Source organism: Fusarium keratoplasticum, chromosome 5, assembly GCF_025433545.1.
Source record: "Fusarium keratoplasticum isolate Fu6.1 chromosome 5, whole genome shotgun sequence".
NCBI classification, from domain to species: Eukaryota; Fungi; Ascomycota; class Sordariomycetes; order Hypocreales; family Nectriaceae; genus Fusarium; species Fusarium keratoplasticum.
Window position 1 is genome coordinate 3,140,619 of NC_070533.1, and position 26,822 is coordinate 3,167,440.

General features: G+C 52.7%; 12 protein-coding genes across 12 annotated transcripts; 7 read left to right on the forward strand and 5 right to left on the reverse strand.

Annotated features, from left to right (window-relative positions):
* Positions 1-295: 295 nt before the first annotated feature.
* NCS57_00760700 (Cytochrome b-c1 complex subunit 8) lies at positions 296-1,110 on the reverse strand (the record flags this gene model as incomplete). Its single annotated transcript, XM_053057450.1, has 4 exons — positions 971-1,110; positions 796-821; positions 404-581; positions 296-353 (listed from the first exon to the last, which is right to left on the reverse strand). The coding sequence occupies exons 1-4, from the start codon at positions 1,021-1,023 to the stop codon at positions 296-298; spliced, it is 315 nt and encodes a 104-aa protein (XP_052913645.1). The 5' UTR covers positions 1,024-1,110.
* Positions 1,111-1,342: 232 nt separating this feature from the next.
* NCS57_00760800 (Prohibitin) lies at positions 1,343-2,229 on the forward strand (the record flags this gene model as incomplete). Its single annotated transcript, XM_053057451.1, has 2 exons — positions 1,343-1,672; positions 1,723-2,229. The coding sequence occupies 2 exons, from the start codon at positions 1,343-1,345 to the stop codon at positions 2,227-2,229; spliced, it is 837 nt and encodes a 278-aa protein (XP_052913646.1).
* Positions 2,230-2,550: 321 nt separating this feature from the next.
* Positions 2,551-4,575, reverse strand: NCS57_00760900 (Exonuclease domain-containing protein; the record flags this gene model as incomplete). Its single annotated transcript, XM_053057452.1, has 1 exon — positions 2,551-4,575. One exon carries the CDS (start codon positions 4,573-4,575, stop codon positions 2,551-2,553), a length of 2,025 nt encoding a protein of 674 aa, XP_052913647.1.
* Positions 4,576-5,793: 1,218 nt separating this feature from the next.
* On the forward strand, positions 5,794-7,261 carry NCS57_00761000 (DUF676 domain-containing protein; the record flags this gene model as incomplete). Its single annotated transcript, XM_053057453.1, has 3 exons — positions 5,794-5,871; positions 5,950-6,249; positions 6,302-7,261. The coding sequence occupies 3 exons, from the start codon at positions 5,794-5,796 to the stop codon at positions 7,259-7,261; spliced, it is 1,338 nt and encodes a 445-aa protein (XP_052913648.1).
* Positions 7,262-8,355: 1,094 nt separating this feature from the next.
* On the forward strand, positions 8,356-9,054 carry NCS57_00761100 (uncharacterized protein; the record flags this gene model as incomplete). The annotated part of the gene is made up of 1 exon (XM_053057454.1): positions 8,356-9,054. One exon carries the CDS (start codon positions 8,356-8,358, stop codon positions 9,052-9,054), a length of 699 nt encoding a protein of 232 aa, XP_052913649.1.
* A 1,489-nt stretch (positions 9,055-10,543) lies between these two features.
* Positions 10,544-12,200, forward strand: NCS57_00761200 (MFS domain-containing protein; the record flags this gene model as incomplete). The annotated part of the gene is made up of 3 exons (XM_053057455.1): positions 10,544-10,733; positions 10,790-11,490; positions 11,550-12,200. 3 exons carry the CDS (start codon positions 10,544-10,546, stop codon positions 12,198-12,200), a joined length of 1,542 nt encoding a protein of 513 aa, XP_052913650.1.
* A 283-nt stretch (positions 12,201-12,483) lies between these two features.
* NCS57_00761300 (Fungal-trans domain-containing protein) lies at positions 12,484-14,896 on the reverse strand (the record flags this gene model as incomplete). The annotated part of the gene is made up of 9 exons (XM_053057456.1): positions 12,484-12,983; positions 13,037-13,214; positions 13,266-13,477; positions 13,533-13,681; positions 13,733-13,857; positions 13,909-14,444; positions 14,493-14,705; positions 14,755-14,834; positions 14,883-14,896. The coding sequence occupies 9 exons, from the start codon at positions 14,894-14,896 to the stop codon at positions 12,484-12,486; spliced, it is 2,007 nt and encodes a 668-aa protein (XP_052913651.1).
* Positions 14,897-15,581: 685 nt separating this feature from the next.
* NCS57_00761400 (VOC domain-containing protein) lies at positions 15,582-16,041 on the reverse strand (the record flags this gene model as incomplete). Its single annotated transcript, XM_053057457.1, has 2 exons — positions 15,582-15,913; positions 15,969-16,041. 2 exons carry the CDS (start codon positions 16,039-16,041, stop codon positions 15,582-15,584), a joined length of 405 nt encoding a protein of 134 aa, XP_052913652.1.
* Positions 16,042-16,469: 428 nt separating this feature from the next.
* Positions 16,470-17,198, forward strand: NCS57_00761500 (uncharacterized protein; the record flags this gene model as incomplete). Its single annotated transcript, XM_053057458.1, has 3 exons — positions 16,470-16,719; positions 16,774-16,865; positions 16,941-17,198. The coding sequence occupies exons 1-3, from the start codon at positions 16,581-16,583 to the stop codon at positions 17,196-17,198; spliced, it is 489 nt and encodes a 162-aa protein (XP_052913653.1). The 5' UTR covers positions 16,470-16,580.
* A 1,397-nt stretch (positions 17,199-18,595) lies between these two features.
* NCS57_00761600 (Mitogen-activated protein kinase) lies at positions 18,596-20,160 on the forward strand (the record flags this gene model as incomplete). The annotated part of the gene is made up of 5 exons (XM_053057459.1): positions 18,596-18,708; positions 18,814-18,946; positions 19,042-19,108; positions 19,164-19,478; positions 19,529-20,160. The coding sequence occupies 5 exons, from the start codon at positions 18,596-18,598 to the stop codon at positions 20,158-20,160; spliced, it is 1,260 nt and encodes a 419-aa protein (XP_052913654.1).
* A 2,279-nt stretch (positions 20,161-22,439) lies between these two features.
* On the forward strand, positions 22,440-24,026 carry NCS57_00761700 (MFS domain-containing protein; the record flags this gene model as incomplete). Its single annotated transcript, XM_053057460.1, has 4 exons — positions 22,440-22,568; positions 22,616-22,719; positions 22,767-23,814; positions 23,862-24,026. Exons 1-4 carry the CDS (start codon positions 22,449-22,451, stop codon positions 24,024-24,026), a joined length of 1,437 nt encoding a protein of 478 aa, XP_052913655.1. The 5' UTR covers positions 22,440-22,448.
* A 1,531-nt stretch (positions 24,027-25,557) lies between these two features.
* Positions 25,558-26,351, reverse strand: NCS57_00761800 (uncharacterized protein; the record flags this gene model as incomplete). The annotated part of the gene is made up of 2 exons (XM_053057461.1): positions 25,558-26,171; positions 26,228-26,351. The coding sequence occupies 2 exons, from the start codon at positions 26,349-26,351 to the stop codon at positions 25,558-25,560; spliced, it is 738 nt and encodes a 245-aa protein (XP_052913656.1).
* Between the last annotated feature and the right edge of the window lie 471 nt (positions 26,352-26,822).

Consider the following 26,822-nt stretch of genomic DNA (forward strand, 5'->3'; position numbering starts at 1 on the left):
CGTGACTGGAAACCACTCGTTCTGGAGCCAGTCCAATCAAGCGCTCGGCAATGTCTATTACCAGTGGATATGCTTAGAGCGCGGCAATGACAAGACTCTTGAACATGCGATTGAACTGATTTCTCACTTCACAACCATGATAGTTTACCAATTGAGTCTGAGAATATTGATAGCGACATATGAAATAGTGTGACAATCGTCTATTGCATCCACCGAGTCTAGGTATTGATGTACAATGAGGCCAGAGGACCCTCTCCAACACATCCGCTCTCGTTTTCCTTTCCAATCAGACACTTTACTCCTCCTCATCAGCGAACTCGGCGCGACCAGCCTTGGAGTTGAGGTACTCGCTTCTGCAAGGTTGTTAGTCTCGTGTCCTCGTGTTGCCGGATGATGGACGTACCGGTGGACGGCCCAGTCCATGATGTAGTAACCGGCCAGCATGGGAGGGAGCCAGAAGAAGATCTGGCTCTTGGTTCGGCGGAAGGTGTTGAAGATGGCGGCGTGGGTGGCGCCGGCCCAGGGGTTCTGTCGGTTGGCGGACAGACCGTAGGTGACGATACCTCGCTGCTTCTCACCACCTGATGTCGAGTTAGTCTCTTTGCTCGTTCCTGTTGCTGATGTCCTCCGAATGGCCGAGGCCAGTCCTCAAAGATGTTGATCCAGTGTACGCATTGAACAATGGCGACAGGTCGACTCAATCGCAATCCCATTCCTGTGTCACCAATCCCTTCGTCCGTCGCGTCCATCGATCCAGTTCGAATTCGTTCGCATCTCGTGAAAGTAGGCACTTACCGAAGTGGCCCCAGTTGCCCAGGTAGCTATTGAAAACCGTCAGCAAGAATTTCCAGAGCGATTGGGACGTAGAGAGGGCGTTTGGTGTTGCTGTAGTTCGGCATTCTCCAGGTGGAAAAGCCGCAACCCGGGCAGCGTCACCAATTGGCCCTCCCCCTCGGCGCGATGCACGTACTGTCCGTTGACGGGGTCAGCGTCGCCGCTTCGGAGGATCTGAGTCGGTCTCATTTTTGCGGACGGTTTTGCAGTCTCGAAGAGTCTGGTTGGAGGTTTGGGGAGTGGATGAGGCGTGGTCGGACGGAAAAGGGCAGGATTTCTCGGGCTTTGATGGTTCAAAGAAAACGGACAGGCTCCCCGTCAGCCGAGCTTTCCCGAAGGGGCTTAGCGCAAACCACCCACCTTTCTGAAGGGCGGATGTTGCCGGGATTTTGCTAAGAGCTTCAAATCATCATCGCCGTCCGTCGAATCCGAAAAGCTTCAGCAAGAGCTCGACCCCGCCAACTCTCGAGGCGATCAATATTCAAGGGAATTACGGAGACGAGTCACAATGGCGGGCGCTGCGAGAGCCCTCAACTGGATGTACCGCATGGCGGTGCCGGCCTCGGCTGCCTTCTTCATTGGCAGCCAGGCCATCTACGATGTCAAGGGTGGAACGCGGGCAGTCATCTTTGACCGAGTGAGCGGTGTCAAGGAGACGGTCGTCAACGAGGGCACTCACTTCCTGATCCCCTGGCTGCAGAGGAGCGTCATTTTTGACGTGCGGACCAAGCCCAGGAATATCGCAACCACGACGGGCAGCAAGGATTTGCAGATGGTTAGCTTGACCCTGCGAGTGCTGCACCGGCCAAACGTCAAGGCCCTCCCCAAGATCTACCAGGTAAGGCTCCAGAAGGACTTTTGATCTTGCACAGTTACTGACCCCCGCAGAACCTCGGTATCGACTACGATGAGCGAGTCCTCCCCTCCATTGGAAACGAGGTCCTCAAGTCCATCGTCGCCCAGTTCGACGCCGCAGAGCTCATCACTCAGCGAGAGGCTGTCTCTGAGCGCATCCGCGCCGATCTGACCCGCCGCGCCGCCGAGTTCAACATTGCCCTGGAGGACGTGTCCATCACCCACATGACTTTCGGCCGCGAGTTCACAAAGGCCGTCGAGCAGAAGCAGATTGCCCAGCAGGACGCCGAGCGGGCGCGCTTCATCGTCGAAAAGGCCGAGCAGGAGCGACAGGCCAACGTCATCCGCGCCGAGGGAGAGTCCGAGTCTGCCGACGCCATCAGCAAGGCCATCCAGAAGGCTGGTGATGGCCTCATCCAGATCCGAAAGATCGAGGCCAGCCGAGAGATCGCCGCCACTCTGTCGTCGAACCCCAACGTGGCGTACCTGCCTAGTGGAAAGCAGGGCGGTCAGTACCTGTTGTCGGTGGGCAAGGCTTAAGAAGTGAATGTATCATGTAAAGAAAGGGTGAAGGGAAAGAAATGACTGGGAACTCCCCGCTTATCGTTGGTAATGAATGGCTATTCATGAGCGCCGACTCTGTATTTTTAGAACGAGACCAGACGGGAATACCAACCCTATCTCGCAACGTGTATCGGCTGTGAAGTTTGAGACTCTTCATCTGGTGTAATCATGGGAATGATGGCACGCAGCAAGCTTAGTGTGAGATGCACTGTGAACTTGGCCCAAAATCTTCAACTGAACGCCGCGATATTCCAATAGTATTACAGGGCCTCATCAACCGGTGATGTTGCCAACCCGTCAAAGAGCTATGCTAGATTGAGTCTCAATAAACTCTTCTGTCAACCCCTTGTCCCCTCCATTACCCTTTCCAGGAGGAGCCACAAACTCCCCATCGACCAATTTCCAACCATCCCTCTGCAGGTCCATCCATAAGTTGCGGATCTTGAGGCGTACAAGATCACCCGCTGCTCTAGCGTCCTCGGCCGAGTCATGGCCCAGCATCTTTGGTCCCGTCTCCTGCTGGATCTTGCGGTTGAGGTGGACGTCCATGAGCATCTTGAGTCCGTATCGGTAGGGCAGGCCGGCTTTGTGAGGGTAGAGGAGAACCGTATCAATGATGGTTGGGTGCACGATGCGGACGGCGTTGAGGTCGTTTTCCAAGCCGTGCCCAATAAGGGGCGTCTTGGGTGAGATGAGGGAGAAGAGGAGGTCTCGGGCAACCTCGGGGGACGAGACGACCTTGAGCTTCTTCTTCTTAGGTTTAAGCTCGCCATCCTCGCTGACGCTCTCGTCGCTGCTCTTGGCGGGCTTGGAGGTGTCGTCTGCGGACCACGGTTCGGCCTGGGCGAGGTCATCTGGCCAGACGCCAGAGTATCGTGAGTTGAGATCAAGGATCTCTCCAAGAGGACGGACCAAGACATCCAACAGTTCCTCTCCTGTCGGCCAGGATGTCGCTGTCAGCCGGATCAGCTCCATGCCGTAGACCGTGTAACCCATCTCGCAGTCAAAAGCCACAGCTCTATCCGTGGGTGCTAATGGGTTCTCTGGAGTCTCTGCAAAGTTGAGTAAAGACGCAAGCCTCTTGGGATCTGAAGTCTTGAAGACGTGGTGATCACGTGTAAAGCAACCGACAGAGTCTCCCACCTCCTGACCACAGCACTGGTACCGCTTGGGCTGTCTGGTCTTGTCGCCAGGGGTTTTGGGTGCAATGTACGTCTTGCCCCAGTGAAAGGTGCATGTACCGCCTGACGTGAGGGCACCATCTTCCTCGCGTCTTCCTGGGAAAACCTGGAAACGCTGCTGGCAGCGGTCGCACTTCTCCCACCCCTTGGCCGCCTCAACGCCTTGCCTCGCCCTCTCGATGGCCTCTTCTGTGGGAATAACAGGGACATATCCGTGCTCTGCCAACTTTTCGATTGACGTCAATATTTGCTTGGTGAGCTCAACCTCTTGAGTTGGTGTTAGACCCGTCTTGATCTCTTTAGGCACGTCGGAAGCGTCCTTGCCCTCAGCCTCGAGCGCGGCCTTCTTCCTCTCCTCCTCCCGTTCCGTCTTCCACTGGTCGACATTCATGCGCTTGTACTGCATGACCTTGTTTTTCATGACGTTTGAGTAGACGGCTGCCTTGTGGACGGCGAGGTGCTCCTCCTCATCCAGGGCCCGAACAATAAGGTCCTGATCAGACAAGGTAAGGTCCATTTTGCCGTCTTTGTTCTTCTTCTTGAGCTCTGTGTTTAGCCGGGTGAACTCTTGATGAAGCATCCGGACAAGCCTCAGACGGATGTCATGGCTGGCAGGAGAGCTTTTAAGGAGCCTGGGGTTCAGTGATTCAGCCTTCTTGGCTTTGACTGGCGCAGGCTTCTGCGCTGGCGACGAGCGTGATTGACTGATGGGCCTGGAGCCTGGCTGGGCCATTGTTCTGGAGAAGGCCTTTGGAGTCTCATCTTGGGCTTTGTTCGATATGGGAAGTTTTCGTTTCAAGGACGGAGGCGACACTGGACGGTCGGGGTCTCTGACCCTACTGGTTGCTGGTTTGGGCTGGGTGGCCAGCGCATCCGCTGACCCTACACGGGATGCTCCAGAAGAAGCCTGGCTAGAATTTTGAGATATTCTAGGTGAATCCGCAGGGTCTGCTCTCATGCGCTTTCGTGGAACCTCTTGGTTGGCTGAAGTGGCCTCCTTGGTCTGCGATCCATTGTTCTCAGCTCTGGCAGCTGGCACTGCTGGGGCAGCAGGCTGATCATTCTCATGGCCAAAGATGCAATGAAAGGCGGTGCACTTGTTGCCAGCTGGACAAGGGATGTGCTTGAGAGACAAGCTCATGGCGACGGCGCTAAGGACGCGACGTTGGCGATTGGTGAAAGATGCCTGGGCTGGTTCATGCGAAAAAGAGCTGTAACAGAGACGGTGCAGCTAGACCTTTGTGAGTTGCAGATAGCAAGTGTAAGAAAACTCTCACTGAGCGTTGAAATAAGGGTGAAGTTGTCAAGCTTGGCTGAGGACACAAAGGGGAGCTTTGATCCACTTGGCGGCTGTTGAAAGAACCCGTGCTATCGGGGGAAAGAGAAGCCAAATGCTGAACTGAGCATTTCCTAAGACGCGTTGAAGGTTGTGCCACCGCGTTCGCGCCTCTTTATTTCGTGTCAAAGGTGTTGATGTTGTTGAAGTGCAAGATGAAGCTCGTGCTTTGAAGTTGAAAGCTCCAACCCAAGGCTGAGCTGCTCCCTTGAAAGAGACGGGACGGGACCCACTTGTGAGACTAGAGCGGCAACACGCCTGCTGCACGCGGAGAGACTCCACTAACACGCATGGTTACAGAGGAGGCTCAGCGAGCAATGGCACTTTAGAGCACCTATCTTGACTGAATTGCGAGAGCAAGGATCCATTGTCGAGTTGGGAAACATGTCACGAGATGACGTGTGATAATTCATTCACTCCTTGAAAGCGCTAGGAGATTATTCTTCCTTGACATTCACATGGCTTCTTGAAAGAGCTGTGACTGCCAAGCTCCCAACAAAGGCGCGATAGAGGGACCAACATACGACCAGTCAATGGACTATCCAAGATACGTTGCGCGGGCTCTACATCCAGGCCGATAGCCATTGCTGTAGATAGTAGTAGTTGGAATATGCAGCCGCTTCCATCATTCATGTTGGAGTTTGGATAAGTCCGCAGCTTCAAAGCGGACTTTATGATAAAGCCACATAAGCCACCTCTTGGGCGTCATCTAGTGCATTCAGCTGAACCGCAGTCGCACTCGGCTCAGCCTGTAACGAACTGGATCCTACGTAATCATCGCTGATTCTGTAATTTCACTACCGTATCTAACACAAGGCCGCGTGTTGGTTGGCATCCAGACTCTCATGGTCGTTTGGCGGGGCCTGAAGTGCCTTAACTCCGTGTCTGCAGACGCACGACAAATCATCCCGAAACCCCGATCGTTGGGGCGGATCTCCTGAGATATCTCAACTATTATTCCTCCCTGTGCCGCTGTCTCTGTTGTCCTCCTCATCTTCTCATCATTGCTTTTTTTCTCTCATCATGACAGCATCAGCCACCATGGACGATCTCACCGGCGGAAGCCCAAAGGCTGATCATCTCTGCGTCCTAGTCCACGGTGTAAGCAATCCCCTGAACCCCTGGAAGATCACCACTACGTCATCCACTGATGGCTGACAACCGTTTTGATGCGTGTAGCTTTGGGGAAATCCAAGCCATATGCGCAACATTGCCAAAACCTTGCGCGAACAGTATTCTTATGACGAGCTCTATCTTTTGCTTGCGAAGCAGAATAGCGGCAATTTTACCTACGATGGCATTGAGCGTGGGGGTGAGCGCGTCTGCGCAGAGATTGAGCGCGAGTTGCGTAAGATTGAGGATGAGGGCGGCAAGATCACCAAGTTGAGCATAGTGGGATACTCTCTTGGAGGATTGGTGTCGCGATATGCTGTCGGTCTTCTCTATGCGAAGGGAATTCTCGACACTCTTTATTGCATGGTGCGACTCCCAGACTTGGCTTGACTGGCGAATACTGACATTGCGACAACAGAACTTTACCACATTCGCATCTCCCCATCTCGGCGTCCGATCTCCCCTCAAGGGCTGGCACAACCATATCTGGAACGTCCTCGGCGCAAGGACGCTCTCCATGTCAGGCCGACAGCTCTTCACCATCGACAAGTTCCGCGATACCGACCGACCCCTCCTCTCCGTGCTGGCCGATCCCAACTCCATCTTCATGTCTGGCCTGCGCAAGTTTAAGCGCCGTACGCTCTACGCCAACACCATCAACGATCGAAGTGCTGTATACTACACCACCTGCATCGCCAAGACAGATCCCTATACGAACCTGGACAAGGTCAAGCTCAACTACCTCAAAGGCTACGAAGGCGTGCTACTTGACCCGAACAACCCGGTTGCGCCATTTCCGAAACTTCAGACTCCTGCGTCGCTATCAACGGTTTATGCATCAAGTGTGAAGTGGTTCAAGCGCATTCCGTTCATGCTAGCGATCGGTGTACTTGTTCCAGTTGGTGTGGTTGCCTTCTTGATCAACTCGGTCATTCAGACTATCCGCAGCTCCAGCCGGATCAAGCTGCACGAGATGGGACAAGGCGGTCTCAATATCGAAGATTACCGCATGTCCATGTGGATTAAGGAAATCCGTGAAGAAGTGGAACATACATACGAGGCCATCAACAGCTCACAGAACCAAGAGTACCTTGGCACGGAAGATGAAGAAGAAGATGAGCACCTAGACGTTGAGCAGCGGACTGTGATTCGGAGAGAACGCAGAATGTCGACAGTTTCTCAACCCACGCTTGCGTTGGCCCCGTATCAGTTCGAGATGATTCGGAACCTGGACGATCTCGGCTGGCGGAAGTACCCCGTGCACATCCAGAACCATAGACATACCCATGCCGCCATCATTGTGCGGTTTGAGAAGAAGGGGTTCGAGGAGGGCTGGGTGGTGCTGAAGCACTACGCCGGGAGCGAGTTCTTGATTTAGACATGGCCTGACGCATGGATACTGCTGGCGTGAGAATCAGGGAGAACGAGATGACATCTAATGAGGGGGATACATATGCGCATTTCATTTGCCTGGAGTTAGGGTGTCTTTGGATGGTACTGCACTTGGAGCACACGGATAGAATCTTGGAGTTTATTAGATACACCAGTAATATCTTGGCAATTACTATCGTTCCTACTTGACTCGGACATTGCTCAAGTGCCATTGCTCGGATACTGTGGCGCGCATTAGGCGTCAAGCTCTGGCGTGGTGTCGCAGCACTGTAACTTCACAGACGGTCATCTGAGGGCGGAATTGTCGGAGGTAATGACGCCGTGATATACTTGCATCACGTGTGAATTGGCAACCTTTTGCTCTGGATGAGCCGACCCCTCACTTGTGACCAATCACGAGCTCGGTAGTCCCTGCTCGTCAGTCAAGAGTTCGGCCGATCGAGCAGCTCTCGATTGGCTGTGGCCGTTGTGCCGCATCTCAATCAGCCGATTGCTCCTTCTTTTTTCGCCTCCACTCCACTCCGCTCCTTCCTCCCTCTTTCTTTTTTCCACAGCGGAGAAGAGAGCCTTGAGCACACGCTGCCCTTGCTTGCCTCTTTCCCCTGCCGCTCTGCTTGTCGAGGTCGCGAGAGCCCACCTTCCTCTCCTCTTATTATCTCCATCTTGTGCCATCAACGACTTCTTTTTTTCTTTTTCAATTACCCCATGTTGTAAACTCTCGCGGCCCGACATAGCTGCGAGCTCCGTCTTTTTTTTTATTGTCTCCACGGCGGCGCGGCCCCGGAGATAGGTGATCGCTTTCGGCCTGGTCTTAAGCCGAGGCGCCGGCTCAATTTTCCATTACCACCAACCTCCCCGACGAGATCTCCAATTTGAAGATCGCAGCAGAGCAATCGGCTCATAGGGATTGGAATTGGGCATTGGGAGCTCTACGACATTGACCTGGAGCTGTGTTGTACACTGGAAGCTCAGACCTACCGCCACCCGGCCAATTGGACTCCCGGCGTCCCCTCTTCTCCAGCGCCTCTTCGGACAATTTTCCTGACTTGAAAGAGCATCTCTTGCTCGCCAGCCGCGACAATGGTTCTCACGCACACGACAAACCATACCTACTCTCACCCCTTCCCTACCGTCACCCTCGCCTTCTTCCTCCGATACTCGTCTCCTCAGCTCAACCCATTTGCCGCCCACGTCTTGAGCACCGACACCATCGAGAGTTATGTCGACCCCAAGACGCACCGGCTGCACACCACTCGCATTCACCTGAAGAAGAGTCGAATGCCCGGAGCTGTGTACAAGCTGCTGCCCACCAGTGTCACTGGAGGCGGTTCTGCCGACAAGGCATCGTACATCCTGGAGACCAGTGTGGTCGATATCAAGGAGGGCTGGATGAAGTCTGAGAGCCGGAACCTTAACTTCACGGGTGTGCTGTCTGTCATTGAAAAGCAGCAGTTCAATGTCCCTGCCGAAGGAGTGTCTATGAACCCCAACGAGACCGCTGTGACAACCATGGTCCAGTTCAGGTCAAGACTTGGAGAGAAGATCCGCGGCAAACTGGGACAGGCCCAAGAGGATGGCTGGTTCAAGAACGGCATCATGGGTGGCTGGGGGGCTAAAGGAATTCAGCGCAGCATCGAGAGTCTGGCTTCCACAAAGACCCAGGACCAGCTGGGCAAGAGCCGTGATGGCATGCGACTCGTGCTCGAGAGGCTACGCAACAACGGCGTTATGAGCGTCCTCGAGACATTACGGAGAGAGCGCCAGCGACAGATCGCCTGAGATTGACAGGACGATCCAACTGTAACAACGAACGACTTCACACACGTGACACGGCCTTGGAACGGGATTGGAAAGACCCTTCCCGCTCGATTCATGACGAAAGATTCATGTACCCTGTATTGTATTAGTATTGCTTCTTCAGCCCGGCGCACAGTGTCTTTTTTGGGTATATCCAAGGCGGTACGAGGAGGTGTGGAGGGAGGCATCGAGGCAAAAGGCGCCGAAAGGAATTGGGCCGGACGAGCTCAGGAAACGGAAAACGTGCGGCGACACGACGCGCCTCGATCAAATGTGGCATCCCCTCTCTTGTATTGAGTATGAAAAAACGTATGGAATAAGAACCAACGAATCAACCATGTCTTGGTGCCCCTTGATTTTCAGCTCACGTGGTGATGGGTTGAATGGCATACCTTACTACGGCGCCAAGGGGTCTATGTTCAGCTTGGCACCTGGGCATGTTAGTATCTTGCCAATGGGGTGTGGTCTTGTATATTAGCATCTGGTGATTGGTGAGAAGCGATTTCAGGAGTTGTATACTCCCTACTTGAAGACTTGCTCCTATTGCCTTGTCCTTCGAACAAGTGAATAGCAAACTTGTTATCCAGCAGGGACGCGGAAGAAAAACAGATCAGCAGGACGGGCGACAATAGACTGCGCTCTCGGACTGGTGTTGTACGTGGTGAGGGTCGTGTGAGGTTCCCTTCAAAGCCATGGCTGGCGATGGCGTCACCAATGTACCTTGAAACTTATTCTCTTCCCCTCGAAATCGTCTTGCGTCAGAGAGTTTGTTCAACTGAAGAATGATAGATTTATTCATGTTCAAGGTAGGATCATGCTACGGAGGAGTGGAAGTGAACTGGGGTTTTGGCATATAGCCGACCTGCCTCAGTCGGCTAACCACCACAACTCTTCCACCGCTTGATCGCATTCAAACTCAAATTGCCCCTCCGGCTATCACATCCGAGGGCCACATAGCCTCCCGAGAACTAGAAGCATCTCGCCCCCAGTTCCCCGTGGGTTCACGAGTCGTGTCTCGCCAGGGGTTCTCCTCACTCGCCCCAGATTCCGCCCACACAGCTCCAACTTCGTCCCCGCGTGTTGAGCAGAGGCTAGATGATCATGGTACGACCTGTGGAAACTCTTCCTCGCCGGATGTCGCTGCCGAAGTACGGGGTTTCGGACGTGCGCTTATCTTCAGTTCCCCCACGGGGTATGAGATCCAAACTGTTGTAGTCCGTCGTGAGGAGGCGGATTTTGGAGTAAAACGTTGACATCGGGTGTTGTGTCAATTGAAATCACTTGGCAGAATAAATATGCGGCTTGGCCTCCCTGTCTTAGAGTTCTGAGCACCTGCACCTTCCCTCAGTTTTACACTTTGGCCTCACTTGTGCTCCCCCTCTATTACTTCTACCCTATCTTCAAGGGTTCTACTCTCCAAATCGTTGATCTGCCTCAACCATCTTCTCATTCTTAAAGGGCATTTTCCATAATGACAACCTTTGAGGATGCGGCTGCCGAGAAGCCTCGTTCTGAGGCCATCGAGCAGCCGGAAAAGTTTGACAACCAGAACAATGAGGTTGCCGTCTTTGAAGATATCGACCCTGAAGAAGAGAGGAAGCTCGTCCGCAAGCTGGATAGGGTCATCATGCCCCTGATGGCTCTTGTGTACTTCTTCCAATGTGAGTAGCCTCCTTTCCATCATCATCTCAAGCAACTCTGACATATCTTCTTGCAGACCTCGACAAGGGCTCCATCAACTACGCTGCCGTCTTCGGCCTCAAGACGGATCTCAAGCTCACCGGTGAAGAGTTCTCCTGGGTCGTATCCCTCTTCTACCTCGGCCAGCTCGCCTCCGAATACCCCGCCGCCTACATCCTCAGTCGCTTCCACATCACAATGTTCGTCGGCGCTACCATCATCGTCTGGGGCGGTGTTGAAATGTCCATTGGAGGGACTCAGAACTTTCACGGTCTCGCCGCCGCGCGATTCTTTCTGGGTTTCGCTGAGGCTGCTGTCTCGCCTGCCTTTGTCATCATCACTTCCAACTGGTATCGTCGAAGCGAGCACCCGATTCGAGTGGCGACGTGGATGTCGATGAATGGAATCAGTCAGATCGTTGGTGCCCTCCTGATGTACGCTGTGGGTGGCGCCAAGATGTCCATTGAGAGCTGGCGAGCCATCTTCCTCGTTTTCGGAGGCTTGACCGTTGCCTGCGGTATTGTCTTTGTGCTGTTGATGCCTAGGAACACAACAAACGCGTGGTTCCTGAACGAGAGGGAGAGGGAGATCGCTACGAGAAGATTGGCCATTGATCGGGCTACCAGAGATAAAGCTCACTTTGATAAGGAGCAAATGTGGGAGGCATTGTCGTCGCCTTTGACCTGGTTGTATTTCATGATGGCTCTGTGCGTCACTTTGACTACCCCTATTCTCAAGGTAAGTGTCCAAATTGTGCCATCCTTCTTCATGATAGAGATACTAACAAAAATCTTTAGTTCTCCTCGCTCGTCATCAACGGTTTCGGTTTCTCCAAGTTCCGCACTATGCTGGTTGGTCTTCCCGGCGGCGCCATCAACTTCGTCACGGTCTGGATGTCGGCCATCATCCCTCTCCTCCTACCTGGCACACGAGTCTACACAGCTATCGGCCTCACCTTGATACCTCTGGCCGGTTCCACAATCCTGCTCGCTCTCCCCGTCAACGTCAATGGCGGCGCCTCTTGGGGCATCGTTGCTTCGACGTGGCTTGCCTCATGCTCCTCTGCGCCTCTATGCGCGTGTGCCAGCCTCGTGGCTAGCAACGTCAAGGGAAACACAAAGAAGAGTATTGTTAGTGCTGGATTCTTCATCACGTACTGTGTGGGATGCATCGTGAGCCCTCAGGCTTGGCAGGAAGAGGATGCGCCGCGATACACCAAGGGATGCATCCTCAGTATCGCCAGCTGGACCGCCTTGATCGTCACCCTCGTCATTTACATGACCCTAGTCAAGAGAGAGAACAGTGTCCGGGACGGAAAGGCTGCCGAGGGACAGATTGAGTATTTGTCTGCTTCGCAGGTGGGTGAAGGAAGCCATACTCAGATTGGTGTGTCGGTTGATTCGGACCTTACGGATGTTGGAGACAAGGGATTCCGCTACAATAGCTAGGATATCACTGGGAAACATGTTGACTTGGTAAAAGATGTGCGGAGTATGTTTAGTGGTTATATGAATACCCGAGTATGTTAGGCGAATGCCATTCAACTTGGACTTCTTTGATACACACGTGTTCCCCCATACAAACACATGCTCGTCCTGACTTGCTGTAGTTACTCAGTTCAATCTAGACGCAATCAAACATTGAAAATGAAGAACCTGTATTGTAGAAATAAAACACAGAGATCGCTCTCAAATACTATTCATAAACGCCCCTTGATAAACATCTAATAACCTAGTACTCCAAAGCCTCCCAATCCGCCAACTCAGCACCTGTATAAACAAATCCAGGCTCATGATAAACCCAATAAAGCCCATCCTCTCCCTGCAAGGATATGTTGGCCAGATCTCCATTCCCAGGAAACATTGCATTCAGCATCGGACTGTTGGACAGATCCATAGGCTGATCCCCCTCTGACTGTCCACTTCGCTCAGGGTTAGAACCACTCATATGCGCAGCCAACCCCGCCGCCGCGTTGGCCGTCTCGTATGGCAGATCCTGGCCCGAGGCCTGCTGGTCTTGGGACGGGGGCCGGAGATGGAGACACATCTGGTCTAGCTCTCCTAGACGCTTCGCTGCTGCTCGGTTACCCACTGTTACGAGGTACTGGAGCACGCTTCTGGAACCCTCGATCCCGCTTATGCCGAGGTTCCTGCCCGGGTGGATGGCTTCGACGAGGACGAAGACGAAGCCGACGGAGAAGAGGATGTCGAGGTCGAGGAAAGCGTTCTTTGCTACAATGAGTTGAATATTAGTAACCCTGCTTTTAAGAGCTTCTTGGACTTACCAATCAACTCGGTGTTGCGAAGAGCTTGCAAGATCGCCAGGCTCTTCCGAGCCGCTTCGATGCATATTTCACCGAGTCGACGCAGGGTTGGGCTTAGGTTCGGGGCGGACTCTGACTCGCGATCACGGACGTTGCGAGCCATGTAGAGGAGTATAGGCCGGACTGTATGGATCACGGCCTAAGTTGCGGTCAGTATCAAGAGTCTCCCACGTTTCGCAGGTCGAAGTACCTGATAGATACTCAAATAGAGCGACGCGCTTGTTCTCGCATAGGAAGGATCGGCGTCAGAGAATAGTATACCAGCTACTGTTAAGTCTGTAGGGCTAAAATTCATGCGGTACTCGGCTGGCATTGTGGATTCGACATCGTGGAGGGAGTGCAGAATCGCCTCAATGTCTTTGATGAAGGAGGTCTCCGAGTTTGTGTTTTGCACATAGATTGCTTCCAGGAGGTCAACCAAACTTGAACTTTTGGAATCCGGAATCCCACGACTTACTTGAAGTAATACGACCAGTGATCTGGGCAGCTCTCACGTTGACTCGGATGGCGGCAGCGGATGCAAACCCAGCCACGTCAGTCGGTGGGCCAATGGATATGGCTTCATCTGCAATAGCCATTGGGTAGCCTCCAGCTGCAGCTAATCTCCTAAAGGGCGAGTCAGTTTCTAGTTGATAATAAAGAAGCAAACTAGCAAACCTCTCTTGCATATACAGGGTCCACCAGAGGCGACTGCGGTGAACAGCTTCTGACCGCGACAAGTTGCCATTGCCCGTCGACTTGTGCATTCCATGGCTGATTGCTAGTCTCAAAGCCATGCTTGCCTAATGAATGGTGAGCAAAATGCATGAACAGAGAAGAAAGGGGTAACAAACATAGAGATAGGCTTCATCCTTTCGGTCTGCAACCTGAAGGAAGAGGGCAGCGAGCCCCACAACTTCGATGCCTAGGATACTGTGTTTCTTCATATCACTCATGGCCGGCATATGTTTCATGGCTTCGTTGAAAAAGGCAACTCCTGGGACTTCGGAATCTTCAACAGTCCCCGCGCGGAGAAGTTTCCCTATCGCCAAGACGAAGAGAACCTGAACAAACCAGAGCCCGCGGATCGGTGTCTCATTCCCGGTATCCCGATAAAGACGTGATAGGCTATCGGAGAAGGACCGGATGTCGAATAAATGCTGAGATATGCCGACGTTTAACACGACAAGTTCCAGAAGCTGGTTGGCCTCTTCCTCGGATGGCCAGCCACGGACGTTGGCGATTAACTCGCGATCCAAGTGAGGAGATGCAACAGCCATGGATGCTGCGGGACTCTTTTCTGATCCGGCAGTAGATCTGGCGAGGAGAAGGGTTCGGATCTCGGTGCCAAAGATCTCGCTGGAGGATAGACTGGGTTCCGGCAAGATGGCTATAATACATGAGCTGAGAAGGTCTTACAAGAGCGAGCTACACTGACCTCTGGGTGCCCGACTGGTCGGCACTCTTGTCGAAGGTGGGACACGATCTTCATTAGGGGGTCGCTGGCCAAGAAGCGAGAAGGCAGAGGTCTCTGAACGGGGAGTTTCAGCAGCCCTTGTGCCGAGGTGGCTGTCAGCTACGGGTGAGTTGCCCGTATTCCTTGTTGTTGGAGGATCACCATTCGAGGCACCCTGATCTTGAGATGGAGAGTCTATACCGCTGTTAGTTTAACTGTAACCAGGGACTGAAGTGTAACCTACCTTGCTGAGCGGCTGATGTACCAGTGGCTGGCTGTTGACGCTCGTAGTCAGCAACCTTTTGCTGGAGTTGTTGGACTTGCCTACAGCTTCATCAGAGATTATACAACTTGGGGATGAGATTAGCATACGAGACAGAGTACATCTTGCGCTTCTCAGACGTCGAAAACACACAAGTCAGCTGTCGTTTGCTGCAATACCGACACGGCCAGGTGCCGGAGCACTTGACCTTCTTGTCGCGACAGACATTGCAAGCAGTCGAAGTACGCGCAGCCTCAAGCTGAACAGAACGACTCCTCCGTCTTGCAGGTCTCTGCGGTTCCTCCGGACTCCTGCTCCTCTGTGCCGAACGCCGTGAGGTTGAGGACCGGGGTGCCGGTTCCGGGTCCATGCCGGGACCGGACAGCAACGGGTGACAGCGCGCGATCTAGGCAGGAGGAAACGCGGTGGAAACGTGTGATTGAAACAAGCGGGCTCGAGGAGCCAGTCATTGATTGAACTGCGCAAATCAATTGAGAGAAACGAGATGAGGGTCATGCCCATCCGAGGCTAATAATGTTTTAGCGGATAATGGCCCCAACTTACAGCTGCTATAGCGGTCTGGAACCCCCTGCGTCACAGTGCGGGTGAGCGAGCGTGAGCCGAAACCAAACCGACTAGACGGCTATAAGCCAAACTCAACTTGGATGACCAAGAACACCGTAAAACAGAATACTTTCGACAATATCAAGAGGCGATACTTGATCAAGACAATGAAAAATAAAGACATGAGTTTCAGCTAGTTCAAAATTTGACAATCAAATATCACATCCCAACTCCAACAGTCTACTCTAAACCATCTGGTAAACCGCACCAACAGTCCCCTCAGTGTCCTCAAAGAAACGGAACAAGCCATGATCACCCTCCTTCTCCTTCTCGCTCAACATCTTACCGCCAGCCTTCTCGATGATGGGACCGATGGTATCGACATTCTCGACGAACCAGTACACGCAGATGCCACCCTTGCCGGGGGCAAAGTGACCAGTGTGGTCTGGGGCCTTTTGAATGCCGCCTGTCAGGCCCAGACTGGGGTTAAAGTCAAACATCCGGATCTGCTCCTTGGGGTACTTTTCACAGTTATCCTTAAAGGAGAACTTGAAGACCGTCTCATAGAACTCGGATGCTATAGGGTTGTAAGTGACATTGGGGGCAGAGGGGGGTCAAGACACAACACCTACCACGGCCGACGTCATGGGCAGGAATGCCCATCCAGACGGGGGTTCCAAAAGCAGGAGGCTTCCAGTCGGACATTTTGAGATAGATAGTGGGTGAATATTTAAGTTAAAATTTAAGGGATGAAGCTGTTGATTGGCAATGGCTACAGACAAAGAGAAGAGAGTTCAACCTCAGGCTTCGAGGGCCACATCCCCCTTTTTATAACCCATCCTTGGACTCATTCACGCTCATTCACGCTCATTCACGCTCTCAAGCCTCATTTACGAAGCGGGGAACATGGACAGACTTCCCTCCGGTGGCTTGAGACGGGTGACGATGCTTACACGTCTCCAACAATCAGAGCGCGTCTTGTCAGCCATGGATTCAGTAGCTCCAGCGCCAGCCAGACACGAATCCACGTGACTTTTCCTCGATGTCACACAGTGCGTACACGCATAAATCACAGTACAAGGGACCCCTCCATGCCAGAAAATGAGATGGCGGGGCAGATCAGCAATTATTATGGCGCGCATCGGGCCGTCACGTCACTCGTCGCGACAAATCGACATTTCGAATCTCCCTCCTTTTCTCCTTGTCTGCAAGTGACATCTGAGATACTGTACAGCAGCGCAGCCATGTCGGAACCAGTATCGGTCCTCTTTGTGTGCCTAGGCAACATCTGCCGCTCGCCCATGGCAGAGGGCATCTTCCAGAACCTTGCCAAGCAACCCGAGGTTGGGGGTAGGATTGGGCGCATCGACTCTTGCGGCACAGGTGTGTTTGAATTGGGCATGGAAAAGGAGGCCATTCTGCTAACAGTCGCGATAGCTGCGTACCACAGCGGCGAACCCCCGGATGACAGAACCATGGCGACTCTGGAGGCCAACGGGATTACTGACTACGACCATCTCGCGCGGAGGGTATGTTGTCATCCCCCCCTGTCAACTCAATCGGCGGCGGTGCATAACTTGAGACTCACTAACGTCGGCTTGCAGTTTCACCCCAGCGACTTTAACAAGTTCGACTACATCTTCGCCATGGACCGGTCAAACCTGTCGGATCTCCACCGGCTACAAAAGAACAACCCAGACTCCAAGGCCAAGGTGATGCTCTTTGGCGAGTTCAGCGGGACGAAGCGGCCCGAGATCGTCAACGACCCCTACTATGGAGGAAATGAAGGCTTCTCCAAGGCGTTTGAGCAGTGCTCGAGGTTCTCCAAGAACTTTCTCAAGGAGATCCTCGAGGAGGAGTAGGCGACGGTTAAGGGGGGAGAGGAGAGGAAGAGGTGGAATTAATACCCGATATATGTGCATAGAGAGAAGGGGATAGACGTGCTAGAGATGAATTAGACTATTACCTGGGATATTACACGGCAGAGATCCGATGGCCATTGGCTGAAGGGTTCCGGCGAGATGGTTCGTTTTGGAAATTAGTTGATTCGACGTCGATCCAACAGAAGCAGTTGAAACCATGTCTCAGATTCCGGCGGCGCGGACCGCCCAGACAATCCGTGGCTGGCTTACATACGAACATACGTACGTCCATACGAGGAGAGAAAGTAAAAACTCACCAACGGCAGTGCAGTGTTTGCTCTCGGCTTTGATGAGTCCCACTTGCGAGATTCAGCCCTACGTTCCCCGGGTCGCCATGCGGCCGCCTAGTGGCCAGAGGGCTCAAATTGGGTCGACGAGGATGAGAAGACAAGTGAGTTACGTCCTCACCTCAGACGGAGATGCAGCTACATCGGGGGTCCCGGGCTCCGGGTGAGAAAATGACATGTGTCCACGACATGACATTAGATTTTCTTTATCTCGCGACGAGTGAGTGGGTGTGTCCAGTTGCCGAGAAATGCTGACAGAGAAGCTGACCATGGTGCAGTTGATGATTGTTGCTCAGCCCCCTCACGTGTGGCACAGGACGACGTGCGGCTTGGGTACGAACCGGCGCTGGAATTGGGCTTGGCGACAGAGTTTCCGGTCCCGACAAAGACTGGAATCAGCGGCGTGCATCACCTTATCGTGCACATCTTATTTTCTCAAACACGAGGATTTACCCCCTTTCTGTAACGTCCAAACCCGGCATGTTTTTTATGTGATTCAAGCAAAATCAGGGGTGACAGGCTTTGTCGTTGTCGCGCGGCTACGAGGTGAAGAGCTTGATACGGCGTCTGATTGGATGACGCACCCTGTGGGGGCCGCGAGCCCAGCAAATCAGCCACACGGCCAGGCGGTGACCTTGGCTGCGGGGTCCTCCCCCCTCCTAGCGGCTCCGACCACTGGGGGACCCGCCCGTGTAGTGGACTGTCGCAGGCTAGCAGCCCTGGAGATCCCCGCCAGTAGCAGCTCAGAAACGGCCCCCAATGGTTGCAGCTGAGAGAGTCCATCCATCCATGGCTCGGGCACCATGAGAGCTCCATCCATTCATCCCCCCTTCCATCCATCGCTCAAAAGGCCAACCCAAAGCGTGTGCCACCAAACTACATACATATATCGCGACGCGCTGACGTTTTTGGGGGCCCTTTGTCTCCTCCTTCTTGCTTTCTCACAAGCATCTTCACTTTGCGCTGCCGTTCGTTGTCTGGTGACGACGGCTTCTCTCAGAGCTCTCTCTCTCTTACCCCGCCGAATCGTCCCGCACACACTCTCTCACCATGGCCGACCTCCAAGGACGGAAGGTCTTCAAGGTCTTCAACCAGGACTTTATCGTCGATGAGCGCTACACCGTCACCAAGGAGCTTGGACAGGGCGCCTACGGCATCGTCTGGTGAGTTTCTCTTTACCCTGCGCCTTTGCGCTGTTGCTGCCCTCTTTCTCTCTTTCTACCCCGCCGCATTTGCTGACGACAGCCCCGCCTCGTCGGGAGATGTAGTGCTGCCGTCAACAACCAGACCAACGAAGGCGTCGCTATCAAGAAGGTCACAAATGTCTTTAGCAAGAAGATTCTCGCCAAGCGCGCCCTGCGCGAGATCAAGCTGCTCCAGCACTTTCGCGGTCACCGCAACGTGAGTCGCCCACCCGTCACCTCGAGCTGTTTCAGCCCCGGCGCATCCCGACCAACAGACGCAAAACGACGTGTATGCTGATGCCCGACCAACAGATCACATGTCTGTACGACATGGACATTCCTCGACCCGACAACTTTAACGAGACGTACCTGTACGAGGGTTAGTCAGATATAGCTGGGAGAGATGCACACAAGATGAGCTGACGCGGCGACAGAGCTGATGGAGTGCGATCTGGCGGCCATCATCCGTTCTGGCCAGCCCCTCACCGACGCCCACTTCCAGTCCTTCATTTACCAGATCCTGTGCGGTCTCAAGTACATCCACTCGGCCAACGTCCTGCACCGAGATCTCAAGCCCGGAAACCTGCTGGTCAACGCCGACTGCGAGCTCAAGATTTGCGATTTCGGCCTGGCCCGAGGCTTCTCGGTCGACCCTGAGGAGAATGCCGGCTACATGACCGAATACGTCGCTACTCGATGGTACCGAGCTCCTGAGATTATGCTGAGCTTCCAGAGCTACACCAAAGCTAGTACGTGATGACCTATGTGGGAGTGATTTGTATCTTGCTAACTTGAGTAGTTGATGTTTGGTCCGTCGGCTGTATTCTGGCCGAGCTGCTGGGCGGCCGACCTTTCTTCAAGGGTCGCGACTACGTTGACCAGCTGAACCAGATCCTCCACATCCTCGGAACCCCCAACGAGGAGACGCTCTCGCGCATTGGATCTCCCCGAGCCCAGGAATACGTGCGCAACCTGCCATTCATGCCCAAGAAGCCTTTCCCCAGCTTGTTCCCCCAGGCCAACCCAGACGCCCTCGACCTCCTCGACAAGATGCTCGCCTTTGACCCCTCGTCTCGTATCAGCGTGGAGCAGGCTCTTGAGCACCCCTACCTGCACATCTGGCACGACGCCTCGGACGAGCCTGACTGCCCCACCACCTTCAACTTCGACTTTGAGGTGGTTGAAGATGTCGGTCAGATGCGCAGCATGATCCTGGATGAGGTGATGCGATTCCGACAGCTCGTCCGTACCGTTCCCGGACAGGGAGGTGCTGGCGGTGCTCCTGGCCAGCAGGGCGGCGCTCAGGTCCCCATGCCCCAGAGCGGCAACCAGTGGACTGCTGAGGATCCCCGACCACAAGAATATGTTGGTCACGGACACGCGGGACTCGAGCAGGATCTCCAGGGCGGCCTCGACGCATCGAGGAGGTAGACATATAGTCTATTGACAGGAGACGGTAGACAGCGAGCTCTATTCTAGAAGAATCAGAGACACAATGGTCAAAAGACAAAAAAAAGCAGCTTCAGGGGGAGAAGACGCGGCCTTGGATAATTTTCGAGAGCTTAATGCCCGAACCGGGAGAGTCGGGGAACAGACAGTCACGGTAGCTTGGATGGCAGCGAGAAAGACATGTCTGATGCATGTGGCGTGAAGGATAGAGGGTCAATTCCCCTCGTCTTTTTTATATTTTCTACAAAACGAGATACGAGATATATTATATCGTCCTTTTCTGTTGTCTTGTGTTGTAGCCTATATCTTAGTCTTTTGTCATGATCGAGTGTGTGTCGGAGACAGGGGCGGGCAAGCAATACGAGAGGGAGCTATATACGCGAGCATATACAAGGATATACGCCCAGATTCCTTATGATCGCTTTGTACTTGAACTTGGCGACTCCATTGGCACAATTTGTGATCTACTCCTTAGCCTCGAGGATGGGCTTTGCTATTGCCAAGAGCTACTGTAGTATGCTCTCAGTCCTACCGCCAGCTCAAGACAAACGGACAAACAATACATTACTTCTATATCATCTTTCAGTCGACATAAATAGTCGGGTCTAGTCATTTTCATCTCGGGCAGTTGTCTTTGTTCAATTGTGCGATAGGTCAAGAGTTAATAAGAAGTCTCAAGTTTGTTTGCCCCCCTACTGTCCTCGAGAAGAGTCGTCGTTAAAATCATGCTCAATGTACCTAGGATCTTATTGCATGCCTTCTAAGGGAGACTATACACTAGTCTTTCTTTACCGTGTTAAAGGTGTTGTTGAGTGGACGATGGTCTCAACATTGATCCCGTTTTGAGATGAAGGCGACGGCTTCCTGCTGTCGTCCACTCCAACTACTGATTTCACAGTTCCCAATTCATAGCTCAGAAGCTCTTCATCCTGTGCCAGATATGTCACTGTTTTATCTAGTTTGGTTCGTGTACCGTAAGTGGCTACTAAGGGAACGGACATGACAGTCTTAGTGCTATGCCAACTCGGAACATTCAAGCTGATGTACCAAAAGATCTACTCGTGTTATTTGCAAGAACTTACTTCAGCGGGAATGGCCAAGTTTAAATTTTCGTTGCTCACTTGATGTGCGTAATGTGTCTATCCAGCTCCTTCATCTCGATCGGCTGTGTCTCAACCGGCACCAGTGTCTTGAGGATCTTGATGCGAAAGTTCGCGGCTTCTTTGCGTGGTATGCTCTTTCACTCTCGCGTTAGTTTCCTCCCTCATGATCACGTTGACCTTGGACAGCACGGTAAGTAGACATGGTGTTGTCAGAGTTAGCCCTATCTGAGGTCGCGAGGTGTTTCGGCTATGATCACTATCGTGGACGTATTCGGCATGTTAAAACACGCTTCTAGTGCTTTTCATCGCGGTAGCTGACTCGGAATTGCTCTGGATTCAACACTCAGTGCTGGATGTAAAACTGACAACAGACGTTGAGACGTGATGGAGTTGTTCTTGGGAGTGGCTATAGGTCGTGTGGAGATTTCGTTGGCATGATGACTCTCGCAACAAGTTTCTGTAATCTGTGACCTATTCCAACATTGTTATTGACAAAGGTTTCATCGAGGCAATTGTGCGGCCAAGAACTGAGGTGCTCGAGCCGGCGCCGGTCGAGTACTGCATCAACTTGTAAGTCGGCAAGAGGCCATTGTCCTTTCATCGAAGGGCATCGTGACGTTGACGTATCTAGAATCTCGTATCCAAAACTTGAAGAGACGCTGCGCAGTGGGATGCTGGGTTCTTGGAGTGTTGATCATCCACAGGTTTTTGGGCAAAGGTGACGTCTACTTGGTCGATCGAAGGAAGCACGAGGTCGATCAAACGATAAGCAAACTGGAAGGAAGGAATGACCACATGGTTATTCACTATTGTACACCAATTGTCTTCCAAATCAGGCATGACGATAAGCTTTGAAGCATTCAAACCTGTTTGCACCATGTTAAACTCAACGTGTCAAGTCCACGTTTGTCTTGTTTGACAATGCAAACAAGTCTTTGAGGATAACCTCACTTTGTATAAGATCCTCCCAGTTGAATGGGAGGCGAGGCGCTAGAGTCGGTTGCAAAGTGGATAAAATCCGCTCGACCCACGATCGATGTGCGGATTGATGATCTTGGACAGAATGAGCCGTCACACGGGCCAAACCTTGTCTCACCTCGACCATATCTCCCCGACGACTCTCTTGGACTTTCTGCGTCATTCAACAATGCGATTGAAGCCGTCAATATGTTTTCGAGGGTCAAAGCTTATCTGCATGTCGACTACAAACCTGGAGAGCGGCGTCTGGTGCAAAAGATTGACTTTTTTATCTTGACGTTTTGCTGTCTGAGTTATCTCGTCAACTACGTACGTTGCCCTTCCCTCACAGCTCTCATGCGCTCATACTTGGACAGCTTGATCGCATGAACATTAACAATGCCTATGTTTCTGGCATGAGGGACGAGGTCGGGTTCAAGGGGGATCAACTGAACCAGGTCTTGACCTGCTTCACCGTCGGGTACGGTTTCACTCTCAATGACCAGTCACTTCTAACACGTCCCGCAGATATGTCCTGGGCCAGATCCCCTCAAACCTGTCCCTCCAATACATCAAGCCTCGCATATGGTTCCCCCTTATGATGCTCCTCTGGGGCGCCCTCACCATGGTCACCGCCTCTGCCCGCAACCCCCAGTCCATCATGGCGATCCGCTTCTTTCAGGGCATCTGCGAAGCGTCCACCTTTGTCGGTACACACTACATCCTCGGATCGTGGTATACAGAACGGGAACTGGGGAAGAGGAGCGGCATCTTTACCGCTTCTGGCCTGGCGGGTACTTTCATTGGAGGTTTTATACAGACGGGTATACATGAGAGTATGGATGGCCTGAGTGGGTTGAGCGGATGGCGGTGGCTATTTATTATCGACGGTCTCATTACGATTCCCGTCGCTTTGTATGGCTTCTTGCTCTTCCCAGACACACCTCATACGACAACGGCCTTTTACCTCACGGAGGACGAAAAGACCCTGGCCATTTCACGAGTTCCGCCATTAGAAGAACGACCTCCTCTCACACTGAGATTCGCCAGAAGCGTCCTCACGTCCTGGTTCTGGTGGGGATTCGTCATCCTCTGGATCATCGCCGGCGAGACCGAATCGTTTAGCTCCAACGCCCTCCTCGCCCTTTACATGCAGAACCACCCGACCAAGACTTACACCGTTTCTCAGCTGAACAATTACCCAACCGGTGTCCCCGCCGTGGGCATTGTTTCAACCATGTTCTGGGCTACATTGACAGACTTTCTAGGAGGGAAGCGTCACCTCGTGGGTTACTTTATCGGAGTAACAGGCATTGCCACATCCATCATGATCTTGGTAGCTTCCAAGGATCCAACAAGCTCAGCTTCTACAAGGATCACGTTTGCGGCGTACTACTGGGCTGGTTCCGTCTACGCCTGCCAGGCCACGTTCTTTGCATGGTGCAACGACGCCATGCGTCACGAGTCCGCCATGTTTCGAGGCGTCGTTCTCGCGGGCATGAACGTCGGCAGCAACGCCGTCAATGCTTGGTGGAGCATCGTCTTCTATGGGGCATCAATGGCTCCCTGGTTTATTGTAAGTCCTTTAATCTGAGGGGTCGCATGTGTCTAACTTGTGTGCAGAGAGGCATGTGGGCAATGATTGCGTGTTGTATCGCCTTGGTACTATGGTGTGCAGCGTTGACTTACAAAGATCGCAAGTATCTTAAAGCGAAGGAGGCTATGGGTTGTGAGACAAGGGGGCTGAACCAGAGTCAGGAGCAGGATGCTGAGAAGAACGAGGGCTGAGTATAGTAAAGAATAAACTGGCAACTGAACGAGGCTCTATTAGGATAGGCTAGAGACTATCAGTCTTAAACGTTTATTCTTTTTTCCATTCGTGAGTGGGGATTTGCTGTCATCGCCCAGAACTTATAGTCATCTCTCTCCTCAAGCGAAGCCCAATATTACTCTCCAAAGCCTCGCTTCTGCTCCCTCTAAACGCTACTCGTCACAGTCATGAGTCAGGTCATGAATCATGTCGGATATAAGCGTCACCAAAAGAACACCGCTGAAATCATCCTTGTCATGATTCATCGGTTTGCATGCTGTTCCCCGGGCATCCTTTTGCTGTTTGAATCGTGGCTTGAAAGGCTCAGACTGCTTGGAAGTTTTCTGAGAATCTTTTCGAGCCTCTTTCGACTGTGGTTGGGGTTGTTGCTGGTCTGGAGTCTTTTGGTGGATTTGAACTCGTTGTTGTTGGAGGAGGATCTGCGCCGGTGCCTGGAAGGTATGCAGGCTCGATGTCGTCCGGGCTCTGGCCAGAGCCGAAGCAACGTTTAGACGTAAAGGCGCTTGAAGCATGATTGCGATATTTGTATCTGGGCGTGTCAGATGGAGTGTCTGTTGGGTTAGGGGTGGTGGACAAGACCTCTCTCAAGACAAGATACCAGTTCACGGCGAGTTTTTGAGGCACATGATGATGAAGCATGAAAGAGTTGCACAGGGTCAAAAGCCAGGCTTTTAATATCATGCTACGGAAGGTCTTAATCTGGCCGAATAGAGGAGAAGCTTTGCGGAAGCGGGATGAGCCGCTCTGTGACGGCAGCATTCGTATCTCAATCTCGACCAGAGCATTATTGAAAGGCTATGGTCATTTTTTTTCTTAAATTAAGATTGCATGAATCGTTGCCCGTGTTGACTTACTTGATATGGTACCATTTTGGAAGAACATCCTTTCGATTTGGTGCGTCTAAGTCGCTCTTGAAGCATGGTCGAGGGTGAACCTTGCGTTTAAACTTCACTTGTACCCCCGAGAATGCCCGACAAAGTACACGTTCAGAAAGAAGACGCAGTAGAATGTATTGTTGGGGACTTGGCTTTGGAGTACGCATTCTATGTTCGTGCCACATCTACCTATAAGTCACATTGCAGATTGGTTTCGACGCTTCACATTGAAAGACATGTTGAGATGTAACTCATTTCAGTTGATGTTTAACTAACTACCTATTCTGTCCTGTCCTGTCCTGTCCTCGTCCCATTAAAACAAATCTCATGTCAACCCGCCAAATGCGCCATGCATGCACCAGTATCTATCACGCAAACAATAACAACGCCGTGAATGAGAGGACTTCCAATTGTAAACCTTTTTTGGAAAGAAAAATGCCCCGTATGAAACCGTGGTATCTGCCCTGAGAAGCCGAAGAGAGAGAGAAAGCGACCTTTTGGGTGCAAAATAGGTATAAAAGCGATCGTGAGGTGACCATTTATAAACTCCAGAACCCCGTTCTATCCTGAAAATATGTAATTGTGAAATGAAAGGTGTGAGAGTGTAGAAGGCTTAGCCGTAGAACCAGTACATGGCAGTGTACGAGGTGCTATCGGTGCCGGCGCTCTTGCAGCCGTGGGAGTTGCCGCCGGCGGTGAAGACGCGGTAGACGGAGGTGACGCCGTAGCTGCCACCAGCATCACCGAGGTAGAGCCAGTCAACGGCGCCAGTACCATCAGGACCAGCGCTGGCAGAGGTAGGGGCCTTGACACCGGCGACCTTCTTGCCAAAGAGCAGCTGCTGGGCCTTGGTGAGGTCAAAGGTGGGGACACCGTTGGCGTTGAAGTAGTGGTGGCCGGCGAAGGGGATCTTCCTGTAGCCGTCGAGCTCAAGGGGGGCGTCCTGAGGGAAGGGGTTGGTGGAGGAGGCTCCAATGCCGTAAGTGTTCAGGTTGAGGGGGATTTCGTGACTGGAGAGAGCAGTGGCAGTGAGAGCTGCCCACTTCTCCTGAGAGAGGGAGACACGGCTCTGGCCGGGGTAGAGGTGAGTTACATCGTAGAGCATGGCGAGAGCACCGGCGGCAGTGGCGTCGGCGCCATCTCCCTTGCAGGTGTAGTTCTGGATACCGAAGCCAAGGGCGATGTGCTTGAGGGTAGCACCTTGAGGAGGAGACTGAAGCTCTTCAGCTAAAGATGGTGTTAGTGTTTTGTTTCAAGGCTTCAATGGCTTGTGTTAAACTCACCACCGGTCTGAGGAAGAACTGGTTCAGGCCGCGAGGTAGTGCAGCTGGAGCCAGGACGATACCGAACAGGGTTAGCCAGAGCCAGAGCGGCTGAGGCAAGGAAGAAGAGGGAGTTGGCGAGCATTGTGATGTGATGTAGTTGGCGATGGAGCAAGGTAGGATGAGACACAGGGCGTTGAGATCAAGAGGTAAAGATGGTGTCGATCTCGAAGCAGCTGACCAACGAGAAGAGAGACGAACGAGGTTATGAGGGAGTAGTAGACGAAACGAAAAGAAAAGAGGAAGAGCGTCTGATGGAGTTTATACCGGGCGCGCGGCAAGGAAGGGCAAAGGCAAGACAAGAGGCGGCAAGGCTAATAATAAACGCTACGGCCAAGGGATGCCACTGGATGAAGGGTGTCCACCTGGGCGCTTAACGGCAGAGTGTTGCGCAGAGAGGCGGGGTGTTGGTATGGATGGGTGGAGATTGGGCGAGCAAGGGTGTGGTGTGGAAGAAGTTCCAGAAGAAGAGAAAGAGAAGACGATGAATTGATGGTGATGAATTGATGTTGTGTAGTTGAAACGAGGAGACAAAACGAGGGTTTATATCAACTTG